The 16,930-nt window shown below is 39.3% G+C and overlaps 1 protein-coding gene across 1 annotated transcript in view; it reads right to left on the bottom strand.

The window, feature by feature from the left end:
- olfm2a (olfactomedin 2a) overlaps positions 1–10,239 on the bottom strand; it is a 46,844-nt gene extending 36,605 nt beyond the window's left edge. The window contains exon 1 of the mRNA XM_041976765.1: positions 9,779–10,239. Coding sequence (XP_041832699.1) covers positions 9,779–9,835 — 57 coding nt within the window. The 5' untranslated portion in view covers positions 9,836–10,239. The remainder of the gene's footprint in view (positions 1–9,778) is intronic.
- Between the last annotated feature and the right edge of the window lie 6,691 nt (positions 10,240–16,930).

Genomic DNA, 16,930 nt, shown 5'->3' with positions numbered 1-16,930 from the left:
CATCTGTTTCTGATGCGTGGGTATTGATGTGGATGCTTGTTCAATCAATCAATCAATCAATCAATCAATCAATCAATCAATCAATCAATCAATCAATCAATCAATCAATCAATCAATCAATCAATCAATCAATCAATTAAACTTTATTTATATAGCACTTTTCATGCAGGATTGCAACACAAAATGCTTCACATAAAAAAATGTTTTTGCATCTTAAAAACATCTTAAAAACACCAGTTTATCACAAAAAACAAATCAAAGCACACATACACCTAAACAAGCTCTCTCTCTTACTCTCTCTCTCTCGCTCACACACACACACACACACACACACACACACACACACACACACACACACGCACACACGCACAGATTACATGAACATCGAACCCCTCCCCCCTCTAAAACAAGCTGTCTCTAAAAATAACTGTATAAACGAACAAGTCTTGGCACCAGGTGAGGAAACGTTACCCTTTCACACCAAGAGCCCCACCTCATCCATGACTACAGAGGCCATTTCCACAGGAAACCACCCAGACCCAGGCAGGCCGTGCCCACACCACAACCATGAGGCTGCAGTGTAGGAATTGCGTTAAAAATATTAACACAATTAACTGCATAAATTAGTTACCGCTGTTAACACGTTATTTTTGACAGCCCTAAAATAAATACAAAAAATGAATAAGTATAGATAAAAATTGATTAATTTAACAGGAATTAAACTTGGTTATAAGCTAAACTTAAAAGGTCGGTCTTGAGTCTCTTTTTAAAAACATCAACAGTGTCTGCAGCGCTGATGCAGGTCGTTCCATAGGCAGGGTCCATAATGGTGAAACGAGGCACCCCAAAGGTTTTGGTCCAAACATTGGGAAAACCCAACAGGCCGGTACCAGAGGACCAAAACAAGATCCGTGAAGGTTCATACTCTAAAAGCAGATAAGATAAATAAGAAGGCCCAAGACCATTAAGACATTTATAAACAACTAAAAGAACATCAAAATCAATCCTAAAATGTATGGGAAGCCAATGCAGCGATTTCAAAACTGGTGTAATGTGTTCCTGCCCTCTGGTCCTCTGGTCAGAAATCGTGCAGCTGAGTTCTGGAGCAGCTGTAAACTAAAAGTACTATTTTAAGGAAGACCAGAGAGCAGGGCATTACAATAATCTAATCTACTAGAAATAAAAGCATGCATCAGCACCTCTGTGCTGGCAAGAGAGAGCAATGACTCTGGTGATGTTTTTAAGATGATTTTAAGATGATTATTTTAGGTGTATGACTAAATGCATGCTATATAGACACATTATGCTGGTTTTTCTTTTGTTTTTTTTGTTTTTTTTAATGCAATGAAATTAATTTTTTAACACATTACAAAACTTGTCAAAGTTCTTCTTGTTCCTACACACACAGCAGTGGCATCATTTAAACACAATATGCTAACCCATTGTCAAGACAATTGTAATGGCTAAAGATGCTTTCTTTAGATAATAATACTTTGTACTTTCCACGGTGGCTTTGTTTGTCTGAGGCTGTCATTTTTTTTATTTTATTTTTTTTTAAGAAGTTTGAAATAAATACGTAAAATTGGTTTCATGGAATTCTTGATGCAGGACTTATTTTAAGAGAATTAATTTAATCAAATATGATATCTTATTCAGATCCCACCAGTCATTATTAATGATGAAAGTGTGTCTCTTACAGGATTTTTCTCCAGTTTTATCTGATTGATCAAAGCTAGATTAAATTGCTTTCAAGATATGTCATCAACATTGCATATTATTTCATCTCTGTTGCTTTTAATATGATACATACTGGTTTTCATGCAGCTGCACATCAGTATAAGACCATCTTCATTTATGACCTGTCTGACTTGTCCGACTTTTACACACTACTCTGTCCATGTGTTTTGTAGACTTTTGAGGCGGCTTATTAGAATGAAAACTGGAGATCCTTCCTCTGGAGTGTCTTGTTATCTCCTCTGTCCTACATGTAGTGTCTCTATCAAAGAACCTTTCTACCTTGTTCACCATGGGGCTGCAGAGAACATCTCTGCCAGCCTGCTTGATATGCAGCAGTGTCTGGTGACTGCTGGGCTCCCACGCTTCCCTGACTGGAGCCTTTAAGCCTTGGCACAGTCAGAGAGAGCATTTCTCATCAATGGCCCCACTGAGTAGCCGTGACAGTGCCACGTGGAAAAACCCATCGATAAAATGATTCTTGCCTTCTGCATCCACCTTTATTGTGCTTCTTGTCTCTTTATCTTTTATTTCCCAAAACAGACAAAAGTTTGGTTTCAACATAGTGATGCTGACACATTCATGCTTGGTGAGAGGACCTACCTATGGAACAAAAGAGAGAACGTACATGTAAGAAAGAAAAAAATGAAGAGCTAAAGCGCTTAGAGAGAAAAACAACCTAACTAATCTGTTCAAAATATCTGTCTGAGACTTTAACATAAAAAAAATTAAAGTGAGCAGTATCAACAGTAAACGTAAGGTTTTTACGAAGGTAAAATGAACATCTTCCACCTTAACTTTGTCTGAAAAAAGAAACTGTGAATGTAGGAAACTGTATTGCCAAGGAGCAAGGCATGTTGTTTAGCAGTGGAGGTGGAGGGAACATTTATGCATGAGTCTGATCTGTTTCATCTGGTAGAGGAGATGTGAAGAGCAATGTTCAAGTAGCAGCTTGCCCAATCAGCTCTGTCTTATGAAAGCTTTTGTATCAGAGCGGGAAGAGGAGCTCTAGGCGCAACAGCCATATTTATATTCCAATCTTCTACACAGAAACCCACATTGCCAGGCTCATAAAAGATTCATCGAGCAGGGGAAAGCAAGGTCGTACAGAAAGCTGGTCAGGAGGTGCCTCCTGCAATGCAAAAAAGTAGATGGGCACATGCATTCACACACACACACACAAACACACACACACACACAAAGAAGAAAAAAAGAAAAATTACTGGGTAAGTTTCATCATGACAGCTATTAGAGTAATATGTGTTGTTTCCTATATAATTGGTCTCAGTCTGGTCATCAATGACCAAATGATCAAGCATTCTGTGCTAATTGGCATCTGTCACTTCCACCATGCAATATAACAACTTTAATAGCCTCCACTGTGTTTGTTCGAATCGATCCAGTGCATTGTTTGGGTCTTTGTCTACTGTGCGTGGCTGACATGTTTGAGAACTACAGAGCAAAGGGTAGAGAGGGAAGGAGACAAAGAAAATGTGTGTGTGAGAGAAAGGGTGAGTGTGAATGTGTGTGTGTGTGTGTGTGTGTGTGTGTGTCTGTCTGTTCTGGGTGTTGTCAGAGAAATGTCACTCTTGCTTAGAGTCACAGACACAAACCTCTGGGAGTCCTGCACCCTCCAGCACACGCACACAGAAGAAGAGCGAGAAAGTGGGAGAGGGAATGTGATATAAGGATGATATCCATTCCACCAGTCAAGCTGATCCATCTATACACTCTTGACAGCAAACATACAAATAATGTCCCATGCATTACATTAAGATACAAAATATTTCCACAAATATTTCGTGCATGAGAGGGCAGCTGCAAAACTGTCCAGAAGAGAAAAAAAGGGTCAAAAAAGGCCACATGCTCACATGGAAATCTAATGTTATTTCTTTCTGCATGTGTGGAAAAACATAATCAGTCTCTGAGTAGACAGCTGGCTGCTGGTTAGCTGCCTAGTTAGCCATTTCTGTATAAATGAGAAAACTCTAACAACTGCATTTAATACTCAGTCCCAAACACCTCAAAGACCTTTCAGATGGCGATTACCAGCTTCCCTGGGGTCAGACAGCTTGGTCTATCGGAACGCTAATGGTCATTTTAGGACAGCCAGTTGCTGTCTTTTCAAAAGACAGAAAACAGCTATAGAGGTCATTTAGAGCCCACACAAGCCTGAAGCATGAGTAGTGGTCAGTGTGTGGCTCAGAATGTATAAGTGGCCTTTTAAATCTAAACACCAACGATACTAGACTCTTTTGTGTGAATTTGACAATACAACTTTCAAACAGCTGTCCTACATAGAGAAAATGCAGTAAATAAAAGATAGATTGTGCAACCATTGTGATGCCTCAAGTTTTCTTTGACTCTGGCCATTTTTAGTTTCTTCAGGCAAAAAAAGAATAAGAGTGGATCTCTCTTAGGCTAAGAACCAGAAGACCAGGAGACATCAAGGCCTTCCATTTGGGGAGAAGCCACCCCAGGGTAGCTTAATATGCTTTATCTCCCATGTAGACTTTAGTAGATATCCTTTCAATAATGTCTGACAATTACAAACAGCCTGAGCCACTCAAACACTTTGCCTTTGTAAGTGTGTCTTGCTATATAGCATTGCAGCTGTTAAGCAGTTACAGTTTGTGGCATTATGACATGGCATGCGGATGATGTGCTTTCTGAAGGATTGTATATTTGTGAGACATTTGGTCTCAAGAGAGAGGAGAGGCATGGTTTGTTTTTCATGGTAAGGTCATGAGTGTCTTATGTATGTGAATGCATACATTTATTTGATGATTATATGAGACATATCTTCTCGACCTCAGGGGCCCAATCATGACACAGAGCCCATAGACGTTAAATACTTCTCTACCTGATGCATCCATTAACCTATTGCTATACATGCAACTGTCTTCGCACAAACCTCTAAGAAACACAACAATGTATGATTAGTTTTTGTTTCATAATCCATTACCATGAAAATCTAATGTTTCATAATTATAACTGATTTAATCACCAAATCGTAATGAAAATATGAACCATTTAGTTCTAAGATCAGATGTCCGTACAGCATGAGTATGTACAGATTATCTGTCCCTGCAAACACAGACTAATACACAAACCCCTCTGATGATGATGCAGAAGGCTACATAAAAGCATATCAAACATTAAAGATGAGTGAGCGAACAGCAGACAGAACAAAGGCTCAATAGCTCTCTCTGCTTCAGTCCCTTTCTTAAGCAGCACCCCCTTAAAAAAAAAAAAATCTCACTACAGCGGCTCCCTCACACAATGTGGTATCATTATCGTGCACTTTTACAAGCTCTACCCTAATCAGTCATGACACAAGCACACACTATTCAATCTCTCCAAGCAGCAGTGAATCAAACATAATGCAACCTCATTATCTGTGGCTGATTGTGTAGCTGCACCTTTGTATTATGATCGGGGAGTGCATGAAGGTGGATGAAGGCATTGTGTCTAGTCTAACCCTGCCTGCTCACTTACTCACCCACATACTGGAGGGCTATATTTGATTATTACTAATCACTGATTAATAGCTTTCAGAAATTATGTGATATGAGTTGTATGTGGTGTCTTATCTAAAAGACACATTGAATTTACACTAAGATTAAAAATCATTGTATGATGCATGTCTTATGTTTTAGTATATTTCTGAAAAACACCCTCTTTCTTCATGGAGAAAATGAATTCTGTCTGAGCTGCATACAGAAAATGTAATGCTCTTAAAATCTAAAAATATATCTTTTCAGCTTGACCTTCCCTTTACATAGGGTTTATGTGGTCAGACAGTGTTGATAAAACATACAAGTGCTGCAGGTGTTCAACATGGCAAGGTGATTTTAACAGTTGTGTATCTTCTGCTCTTATTGGCAGATTTACAACCGCGTTCCTGCAGCTTTTCATTTGTCTAATTCTCTGGATAGAGATTGTCCTGCTGCTTGGCAGAGCACACTCTGCCCAACCTGATATCTGTGTCCTTTCTCTTGGGAGCCACACATTAACATCATCAAGCTGCAAAGTCTCATTAATCCATTTTAATATACAGTTTTAAAAAGTAAACTCACTGATAATGATTGCAGAGGAAACATTTTGAAAAGTTTTTACCTGCCATTCCTTCGTGGTTTAGTTTGCAATGTTTGGTTAGATTGCTGTGTAATAGGCTTTTAGCATGGACACCAAGACAGAAATTTACCATGAGGGGTTCGATCTCACTCATGTCTGGGGAAGGATGACTTTTACAGTGATCAAGCTGGTCTTCTCTCATTTGGCTGGCACCAGAAGAAGGATTTTTTTTGGCCAAAGGGTCACAGCTAGGTCTGGACTGTTTAAAGCTGTCTCAGCTGGACATTAGCCATCCCTGCTGTTTGTTCTGCTTGACTCTGATTGAGCAGAGTTCTGTCCTCATCCTTCTCAAATGTGGAGACTTGGTGTTAACATTATATTTCTGCTTTACCTCACTTTGGCTGTTTGCTTATGGAGTCAGTACTAATGTATGCCCAGTTTGTTAAAAGCACTTTCATATTGATGCGGAAATAAAACATAGCTACACATTTGTGTCAATTCAGGGGATCTTATATTACAGTACTCATCTACTCTATAATTAGCTCAATGTAAATGTAAGTAAATGTGCCAAATGATGTTTTAAAGAGCAACATGATTTACGAGTGCTTGTTTCTTCTGAGTACTGTACTTGCCTATCAGCTATAAATCGACCCTGGCTGGCCAAGTTTCTGCAGCAATCATCACACTGATCCAGAATAAGGAAACACAACTTAACAAGATCCTAAATTGTAATCTGATCAGCCCGATTATTTGTCATGATCCCTGGTGAGAAAATAGGATCAAGTAAATTGCAAAAACATTCAGCCAATTGCTAAGACAGTGCTGTGTCTCTCTCCTTGAGAATGACAAGCAATTATATTTTCTCTTCCACAGCACTTGTTACTTGAACAGAAAAACACCAAAGCAAGTGTTTAATTCCATCACTCTCATACACACTAATGTTTGGAGTCTTTGAGGTCAGACCTCTTAAACCAATAACAGCTTTCTTGAGCACTCCCTGACTCCACTGGGGCCACAACAGCACTTTTTTACCCTGTAACCTGAGCATGAATTTTTCAAGTACATGAAGAAATCTTTTAACCTGGCAGTTTAAGCAGAAATTGCCCAGCAAAGGAAAACTAAACAAAGAAATCCTTTTCTCTGCCTTTAACATTACCTCAATACACGGTTTATGAACCACTGTAAATGTTGGGCAGAAATAAGCAGGCGCATTTGTCATTTGCAAATATTTGAACACATGACTGATGATGTTTTGTGACTCTGGTCAAAAGGATTTTTTAGGAAGAATTACTAACCAAAATCAAAGTTTGAGAAAACAGACCCACTTTTTCTTTTAGTCTTTGTGTCTATGTTTACAACCAGAATCACTAATCTATTTCTTGTTTATAATGTATAAATCAATATAAATCTGCTACAGTACAACCATCTCCCTTACCTGTTAAAGCTGGAGTGAATAAGGTGTAACAGGCTCAGTGCGACATACACAAGATGGATGTCTCCACTGCTGACTTGAGACTTAAGAACAACTTTAATTATACCCGCCGGGAGTTTGTTTTGTAAGTGTTACTCAATACTTGAAGTCATACAAGTATACAGGAGGCACAACAGAAGAAAGCACTGGGATGCCGAATCTGTAGTCTCACTGTATCAGGGTGGATACACATGATTAACAGTTCAATATCTGGTCTGCAAAAGTGCTTCTCCAGAGAAACTGACCAGTGTGGCAAAGTTTGTTTTCAATAAAGCCAACAATCCATTCGTCTCTTTCACTCTTTTTTTTTCTTTGTTTTGACATTCTTAGCTTCATACCTCTATGCCCATTTATCTGTAAGAGGCACACACACACACACAGAAAGATAAACTCACATGTATGCTTATTCACTTGTGTCAGAGTATCATGTCATGTGTGGCTTGATGTACAAAACATTGCAAGACATCTGTTTCAAGGTCAAGCAGGTGCCCATCTGTATCAGCAGCACAGAGGACCCCTGTGTTTTATGGTTACTTAACAAACACATGCAGAGAGCAAACAAGTGCATCTGTCTCATTAAAGCCCTCTAAATATTTCATGGGGGACTGTGCTAAAATTGTGACTGAAAATATGCAGATAGTTCAACTCTGTTCATCGGGAGTGTTACCCTCATTGCTGTAGAGTCTCAAGAAATCATCAATTCTTTATGTTTGTGTGCAATCTTAGAAAGATTGCTGGTGTCATATTTTCTTTCAGACCTTTTAATATTTAATATGAACACTTACAACAAATTGTTCCCCACGGCCAATTACTGTACAAAGTCATTGAAGCAGGAGTTGAAATGTGGTAGTATATCATCAGCTACATTTTCAGTGGCACATTTACAAGTGTTTAACATTTGCTGAAGCACATCCATGGTAGTATGTCAATGTTTGTGGGACAGGGAAGTTGTATACTGCACTATTTTTACTCAACATGTTAGAATCCCTCATTGAATTGTAAAATGCCAGATAGTTTGTAATTGTTGTCAAGTTATTATCGGACTTTAGGGGACTTGACTAATTAAATCTAGCAGAGGTTTGAGAGGCTAGGAATGTGTTCAAGAATGCTGTTAAATTAGAGAATGGACTGTTCTTGCACTCTTTCACACACCTCACAATGAAATCAGATGGTTTTCCTGTAACGTTATCTGTGCTGTACACACAGCTGCACAGGTCCTGTGGATCAACAAACTTGGCTTCAGTGGGACATGTAGAAAAGTAGCTTTATTTGTTCTTTATTCACGAGGGGGGCACTTTATATCATTCTCACTGTTGTCTTTCATTTCTAATATAACTTTGGTATTAGAGATATTTAAAAAAATAGTTGTTGTGTGTCTGAAGGCCCTGCTGTCTGTCTGTGGCTTTTGCCAAACGATGATACCACCGACGTATGAGGAGGCTCTGTCCATGGTGCTAAATTGGCTCAGACTGCTGTTCATAACCGAAAGCGCGACATGGCGCTTTCCACGGTCTGAATCTACTGTCGCACAAAACCAAAGGTGCGAAACGGCCATTTTCTGCAAACCTAAATAACTGCTGCTTTATCAACGTACCTCACACCTTCTAATCGTTCATTAGTTATGCTCAGCACCACGTGTATATACTGACCATCTGAATCACAGCAAGTTCAAGTGCTCTTGCCTTGACTGATAGCTTTTCTGGGTCAAATAATTTACCGTCCTTCACTTCAATTTATAACTGTCACATCAAACCTCGTCATTTTTACCAAACGGACACGGCTTTTTTGTAATGTCATACCCAGGAACACGCCACACAATGCAGACACACATCATACATCCAAAGGACTCGCAACCATTGATTGGCGTTGGTTTGGTTCTCTATGGTAATTACTCATGATTCTTGTCCACAGTCTTAAATCTCACATTGTTGTCTGGTTCGTTTAGTTTAATCAGCACAATTATTTCCTTTGCAATTCTTGTTAAGCTTCTGGACCTCTTTGTCAGTGACTTAGTAGTAGGATGATCTCAACAACGACCTCCAGGTCATCAAGAGCATCAGATAACCAAACAAGACAAAACGTCACTTGATTCGATTGTTTTCCCCCCTAACACAAAGTCCTACCGTAGTCATAAATTACATCAAGATTTATGTCTGTCTTGAGATGTGCCAGAGCTCCAGTGAACCGGTTCAAGTATTGTCAGTTGTATGCCTCACCTTATTGTAGTGCCTTAAACTTTACGGTTCAGCTCTAGTCTGTACACGCTTAGAATTAAAATATCTTCCGAATAATAATAATGTATCTGCTAAAAACTGCACAAGGTTTTCGCACTGACTTAACATAGCGTTATCATTCACATTCTTTTGAACAACGGCATAATTTTTATTAATGCTTTTGTTCTTTTAAATGGTCCGTATGCCAGAAAGCGCACACCAGCAGTATACCCTGTACAGTAACTTTTTAGCGATCCTTTTCGTTGCATGTCAGGGTCCTTACCTCAGTGGGCATGCCAGCTAACATCACAAGTAGGAACATGGCACTGAAGAGATGCATTCTTGGCGAAATGATCGCGTCCCAGCCGACTCCGGTTCCTGCAGCTCTCCCCCTGTTCTTGTATCTTATTGGGGCGGTTTCTTCAGATATAGAGGGATTCCTTTAATGCTGTGTCGGCTGTGCGCCACCAGCCTCATCACCAGGACGCAAGGCAGTCTTCTGTGGCTAGGTAAAGCGACCAGCCGCCTGTCTTTTGTGGAGCATGGACTCTTTTCGTTCGCGAAAGCAAAATTTCAAACCTCTGGTTGTAGAAAACTCCCTAAATGCTGTAAAGGATGTATAGACAGCGATCCTACCTCGTCCTGCAAAATAACTGCGACTGAGAGAGAGGAGCAGGGAAGAGTCGCAGAGGTTGGAAGGTGACTGCTGTGCTTGCAAGGTGCAGACGCTAGGAGCAGCACGTCTATGTGGCACGAGCTCAAATGACTACCAGCCTTTGATGCAGCCGAGCCTGGCCGTGCAAGGATGCGCGGGCGCGTGTTTGTGCGCGATAGATAGATAGATAGATAGATAGATAGATAGATCTATGTTCAAATTTAACACGATCTTATATCCAATTAGAATTTGCCAAAACAAAGAGATTTGGGGTTTAGAGAAACAATAAATGATCCTTGACTCGATTACAATAAAGAATGTGTCTAGCTGGCATAGTTAACATAGTTTACTGAATATTGGGCTGACATCCTACTAAGCAGCCTATTCTGCAGGCCAACATGAGGGCTTTTGTTTTTAAACCCTTTTACAGACTACGATTGTAGCTGCTGGTGATCCTGAAGTGGTCTAAAAATATTACAACCTCTGCAGCCCATGCTGTCCATGTAGGTCCTCAATACCTGAGGATAGTGTTGGCTAAATTTGTGCAACATGTCACCAGTGCTCCTTCTCTTGACTGACCAGAGTCAACAAACTGATTCCCTAAAGACGAAACATAACAGTTGCTTGGAAAAGTCATTCTTTCATGCTGTGTCTTTCAAACACACATAGGTTGTTTTTTTTAACTGTTGTGACCAAATTCTTAGTTTTAGAACAGTTTGAAATTAAGTGAATTATTAAAACATGAAAGGTGCAGTTAACACTTTTTGTAAAAGTCCAGAAAAGCTTATCTCTTGTTTGCATTAGTAATGTCCTGTATTTACTTGCTTTATGTGCACTATGACATCTCTGATCTTAAAGCAACTAAATTTACATTTATTAGTAGTATAACAGAGACTAGATATGTGGAAGGTTCAGGTTGTATAGGCTCCTGTTACTACACAAGGTTTATCATATGAGTAGATTATTAAGATTAATTAAATGTCTTTTAATTTCACATATTTATTTGTCTATTTACCTTTCATGCTTCTATGCCATTTTCTTTTTTTTATTTTTTAAATGGCATCAATATTGTATTTATTTTACTGACAAAATGATATTCTGACAAGCAAAACCCTGAAGCTCAAGTCAGCCAAGGCTTTTAACAGTTAAAACAGTGGAAACCATTCAGAAAGGATATCAGTCCAAACAGATTGATGGCTTGTATCTTCCACCCTCTTGGCCCCTGTTTGGTTCAGCAGAGGGTTGATTCTCTCCATCTATGATACTGCCCTCAGTGTCATTGTGCACACCCCCTATCTTCCCTGCAGAAAAAATATGAGGATGAGAAATGAGTAACTGGGGGGTTATTGTATATTAGAGTGCCCTCTTCAACGGTGTGTTGGCTTATACATAAAGCATGAGGCTAATTGAGAAGCCCATGCCTGCCATGATAAGTAAAAGTGATATTGACTCATTACATGACCCCAGAGTGTAACTGTGTTTAATGGTCACACCATTGTACTTCAAGGCTCCTGATTTTTCCTCATTGTTCTACTCCTTCTTCTCCTTCATATCTTCATCTCCATCCCCTGTCACACTTTAGAGACATGGCTCACTGAGGAAGCTGGGTTACTGTTTCTGGGGCAAATGTAAACAAAGCTTGACCCCATTTGTCAAAGATGGAGCAGTTTTCCCTTTCAACCCTATGTCTTTCCAAGAAGACCAAGAGAGAAAATAGACCTTCAGGGCTAATATGTGTCCTCCCAGGCAAGAATACATTGTCATCTCTCTTTAAAAAAAAAATATATATATTATTATTTTTTTTTTATAGATTTTCAATCCAGAGCTTAATGTACCTCTCTGAAGCTGGTTCTGTCACAGCCTGTCTCTCACATCTCCTCATGAACTATGTTTATGTTAGTTATTGACTCTTAGCAGTTTGGCTGTGTTTCATGTTTGATTTCATCTAGAGCTGCTCTTTGTGTATTTCTCAGAGTAAGTAGGGGAATGTTTTCAAAATTACTTAAAGATAACAAAGTACAAAGTTTTACTAAAGTAGCCTCAGGACTTTTAGCAAGCACTTACATCTCTTACACTTACACTGTGTGTGTGTGCCACACTTTTCCCCTGTCTTCCTACATTACTTAAGCATTAAAATAAAACTGTTTATATGTTCCTTTTTTCTTTTTTTTTTTTTTTTGAACCACCACAACTAAATCTTCTATTGTATTGATTTTCAATTCCTAAGGCCTGTCTGTCTTCAATAAAGCAAAACAGGAAAAATGTTAAATGTACTCTTTGAGTTAAATGCGTTTGAGAAATTCTGGACATATAGGTGCTTTTTGTTTTCCTCATAGTTTAAATGAATCGTAGGTGCATTAGTCCACTGAGAGACCAGATTGTAGATCAACCTACAGACATTTGCAGACAGTGAAATTGAATTTTGCAAAGCTAAAGTACATGAGTTGCTCAATCCATCGGGCAAACGTTACAGAGCTTGTGGTTATTATTGATCTTCGCAATCTTACTTTCGTCCCTGTGTTGCTGAGTTGTAATGCAATAGAAGCAAAATACCATCTGTTTTCTGAAACAATCCAGAATGTCGAGCCTATATTAATTTGCCTGATGGACATGTGAAATGTCTAAAACTGAATGAGTCAACAGTCTTTGGCTTATAATATTAAAATTGAGTAAACACAGACAATCCCTTGAACACTAAACATACTTTACTAAAACAAGTCAGTGCAAAGCAGATGGGGAAGTGCTAACCCTGAATCTCCTGTAATTATTTCACAAATATATACAAGCTAATAAAAAAAACCTTGTGCAAACATAACAGCAGTATGTATCTATTACTTATGCATCCCTAACAAATGTCTGATCAAATTGCACATGTAAGAACAACTAGAAAAATCTTACTCAGTCTTACTCTTTTCATCTTCATTTTTAATTTCACATTTATTTCACATGTTAAAGTCATTAATTCAATCTCAAGCAGCAAGAGACCAGAAAATGGAAAAAGAATCGGCTCACCAAGAGCAAAGATGGAAGCGTACGCAACATCAGTTTCAGTAGATCTAAATCCAAGTTAGAGAAATGAGAGAGCAGCTTCATATTTATTTATTTTATTTATTTATTTTTATTAGATTTTCTATAAGAATCTCACAAAATCATCTTTCTTTCATATTTTAGACAGACAAAGGAAACGGTTCTGTTTTTATTTTTATCTTAACATCAAAATCATTCAATGTGAAAACATATTAGTGGTGTCGAAGTGTAGCCAGCCATTAGGTCAAAGAGTTAAGAGTTCTGTGTTGCATTAGAAAATACTCTGCTGAGTGACCAGAGGGATAGGCATGAGACTTTCATTGCTCCCTGAGGATGGAACTAAACATGGCTTTTCACACCCATCCTGAGCTGCAAGTTTACTACCTGCACATGTCCAAGGACAACTCAGATTCAGTTGGGGTTGCTGAAAAATAGAAGACTTTCCCATGTTCTGTGTCTACAGTATGTCTCACCATAATTCTACAAACATCATCAATCATTATCTGGTATAAGTGCATGGCAGTCTGCTCATATCATTGAATCCAAATAGCAAGTCACCACATGCCAAAGACTCATAGAAACAGCAAACAAATGAGGGGGGACATAGACTGGCAGATTTCTAAGAATGGTCTGCCAAGAGGTCCATCATTTAAGTAAAGCCACATACACAAAACACTCACACAGGCACACACATACACAATCACATCTGCTTATTCCTTTCTCCCCTTTTTTTTTTTGCACTGGCACATCCCTTTTTTTGTTTTGCTCCTCTTTTTATTTCTCCCAGAACAAACAGTGCTAATATGCTCCCTGAGTTGTACTCTGTAGCCCATGTTAGTGTTTAATTGGATGAAGAGATGATGCATAATGCGAGAGAAGCGAAACACGAGGGAACCAAAGTCCACGTCGCCTGCAGCAAGAGAAACCAGCAGCTATTTGTTGTTGACATTTTTCTCTACTGTTTTTTCTGCTTCATTGAAATTGTGGCAGCTTCTTGTTGTTTTTTTATGCATTCTGAGTTTTTTTCTCTTTTCTCCCAATGAAACTTGTCTATGCTTTAAAGTTTCTGAGCATCACAAGATTTCACTCTCCACTGTCACACTCTCAAGGGTGAGTGCAAATGCCTGAGTGAGTACACATGTTAGTGTGTGCAGCTTGTACACAGCACTGCCCGATTTTCTGAAGTATAGAAATGAAATTTTGATGTAGGTCTATCTACAAAACAGGACATTTAGGCTTTCTCCATAAGGGACATCAAGAACGATGTTTTTTTTTTTTTTTTTGTTACAAATGACCTGCAGTAACCAGCAATGCAGAGGAGAAAGAGTCTTGTAGTTATTCAGAGAATGTGTGCAAGTGAAGATGTGATCCTGAAATCTAAAGTGAACTTGAAAGGGAGAAGAAGGGACAATGCCTTATTCATTACCTCTGAGCTGTAATAGTCCTCTGACCAATACTATGTAGGGCATAGAGAGAAGTACTAAAAAGCTCCTCAGAGTGATGAGGGCTTTGTGCCTGTTCTTAAAGCAGCAGCAGCTAACACACATCTTCCCCGATAGTGTCCTTTGTTAACTCTCTGCTCTTGTACTTTATCTTCCTGCAGTCATTTGGACTGACAGTTAGCAGCATATAGTGTATGTCTCAGGTTGATATCTCCCAGCCTATGAGTTCATTCCAACTGCATTCCTATGATTTTATAGTACCGGTTCAATATGTGAGACCATGACAGAGGCTGAAAAGGAGTGAGGATGAGATAAGAGCTACACACTAGTGGGATAAAAGAATGGTTATACATAATTAAGCAGATAGAAGTGATTACAGCGGCTTATCCACAGAGCACGAACTGCGCACATTCAGCCTCATTATGAAGTCAAAGTCTCCAAACTGTCGCTGATGGCTTAATTACAGTTCCACACCGGAGCAAATGCTAGAGCCATTATGGCAATTCACAAACCTTTTCCTGAACACAGTTATCTGAGGGGGTGCTTTTTTCCCCTTAGTTATGTTTGTTTATCTTTCTATTCCTTCCCACTTTCATCATATTCATGCCCCTGATCAAACGCTGCTTTAACATTAGCCTCTGCTGTTTTGACCAGTTATACAGAAATAAAGGGAGAAAAACGCTCACATATTCTCATTAAACTGCTTGTCTGTGGCCATACTCTTTAGATGCTCACAGGGGTCTCTTGTAGGCCTGTGAACTCTGAGCTGTATATTTGTAAGATGCTAAGATTGTTCACCTCGGCCCCCACAAGCTCCTCGGGGATAGGCTAGCAGGCAGCTGAGTGTGGACTCAGCACTTCTTAGGAGTTAGTGTCAAAAGCCAGGCAGAGAAGTTTTTATTCTCTGCTCTGCTTCTGCATTATTGAATCAGGGGACTGCCTGAAACCTGCAACTGGACACAGCCAAGAGGCAACATGCAGATTTGATGAATCAATATATTGCAGTGGAGCCATAAGGAGGAAAATCAGGCAGAAAGGGACACCGGTGGGATCGGAGCAGACAGAAACAAAGCAGTGAATGTCTTCTTTGTGTCTCAATTGCTTTTATCTCTGATGCACTGTAATATACGCTGACACATATATTCAGAAGTCCTAAGAAACAACTGTACAATACACCCATATGCCCACACACATACACACAAAACTTACATTGAGATTTAAAACACACAGACCCCTGTTCCTTCCCCTAAAGGCTTTCATTAGATAAAAGGAAAACAGCTCTTTCCAGAGCTGCAGTGCAATTATTCAGCGTAGTCAAGCATGTCTCTGTGTGACAAAGCAAATTGCTTTTTCAGTTTGCTGTTCCTGATACAGATAGAGCTTTCAAAATCTGAGGGGAAGCCTCGCGCCACTGCTCTCGATACTGCAAAAGATACCGACAGTTATTTACCCCCACTGTGTGTACCCGTGTTTACCCATCAGATGAATTTATCCATGCCTGTGCAATACGTATTTGTGCGCAGACAACTGTGTTTTGCTGTACTTGGAGATAAATGACAAACAGTTTTCCTTGTCAGTGAAATATGGCTTGACTGATAGAGGTCTAGTGTAACGTGGTGTGTTAAAATCTGTGTAGGGGAACTTCATGTGCTGCGCACCACCTCATTTTCAATTTGAAATGAAAACAGGCTGTTGAAATATACTGTTATGCCTCAAAGCTAAGGATGTAGCTCACACCATACTTTTATGGTAATCTTCCAGCTGTACATCCTTTTGTTTTTAGTTTTGATCATAAGTTGGTAAAATGGGCAAACTCATTCAAGTAAAAGAAACATGATTTCAAATGTAAACAAAAAGCAAAAACAATCAAATTGTGCCTGAATCTTGGTTTGACGGCACTAAAAGAATTTTGTCCTGGTTGCTAGGCTAAGGGTTCGGGGCATATGTATAAAAGTTGTCTGAGAAATACATGACTGCTTACTCTAGACTGGCAGATGATCATCCCTCCCTTCACATTACAGTGAGTGAGAGAGTTGTTCATGGCCACTGACTCCTTATTTATCTTATCCCCACCCTTCAGTAGGCTCCCAATCAATAATTGGGGACTTGGAAAGAGGGAGACAGAGGACAAGTCATCTGTAGTGAAGCAGAGGGAAGGAACCACAAGGACAGAGCAGAGCGTGGAAATTTATTTGTGCTGCCTGCTGGTTCATGGCCACACACAGGGAAACAAATGCCCATGGGAAGCTTCAGAAATCTCCTGTGTGAATGTGAACCATGTCAACTGATTTTGTAATGATTTCAATGTCTG

The sequence above is a fragment of the Melanotaenia boesemani genome, chromosome 2 (assembly GCF_017639745.1).
Source record: "Melanotaenia boesemani isolate fMelBoe1 chromosome 2, fMelBoe1.pri, whole genome shotgun sequence".
Lineage (NCBI taxonomy): Eukaryota > Metazoa > Chordata > Actinopteri > Atheriniformes > Melanotaeniidae > Melanotaenia > Melanotaenia boesemani.
This window is presented reverse-complemented; position numbering and strand designations above follow the sequence as displayed.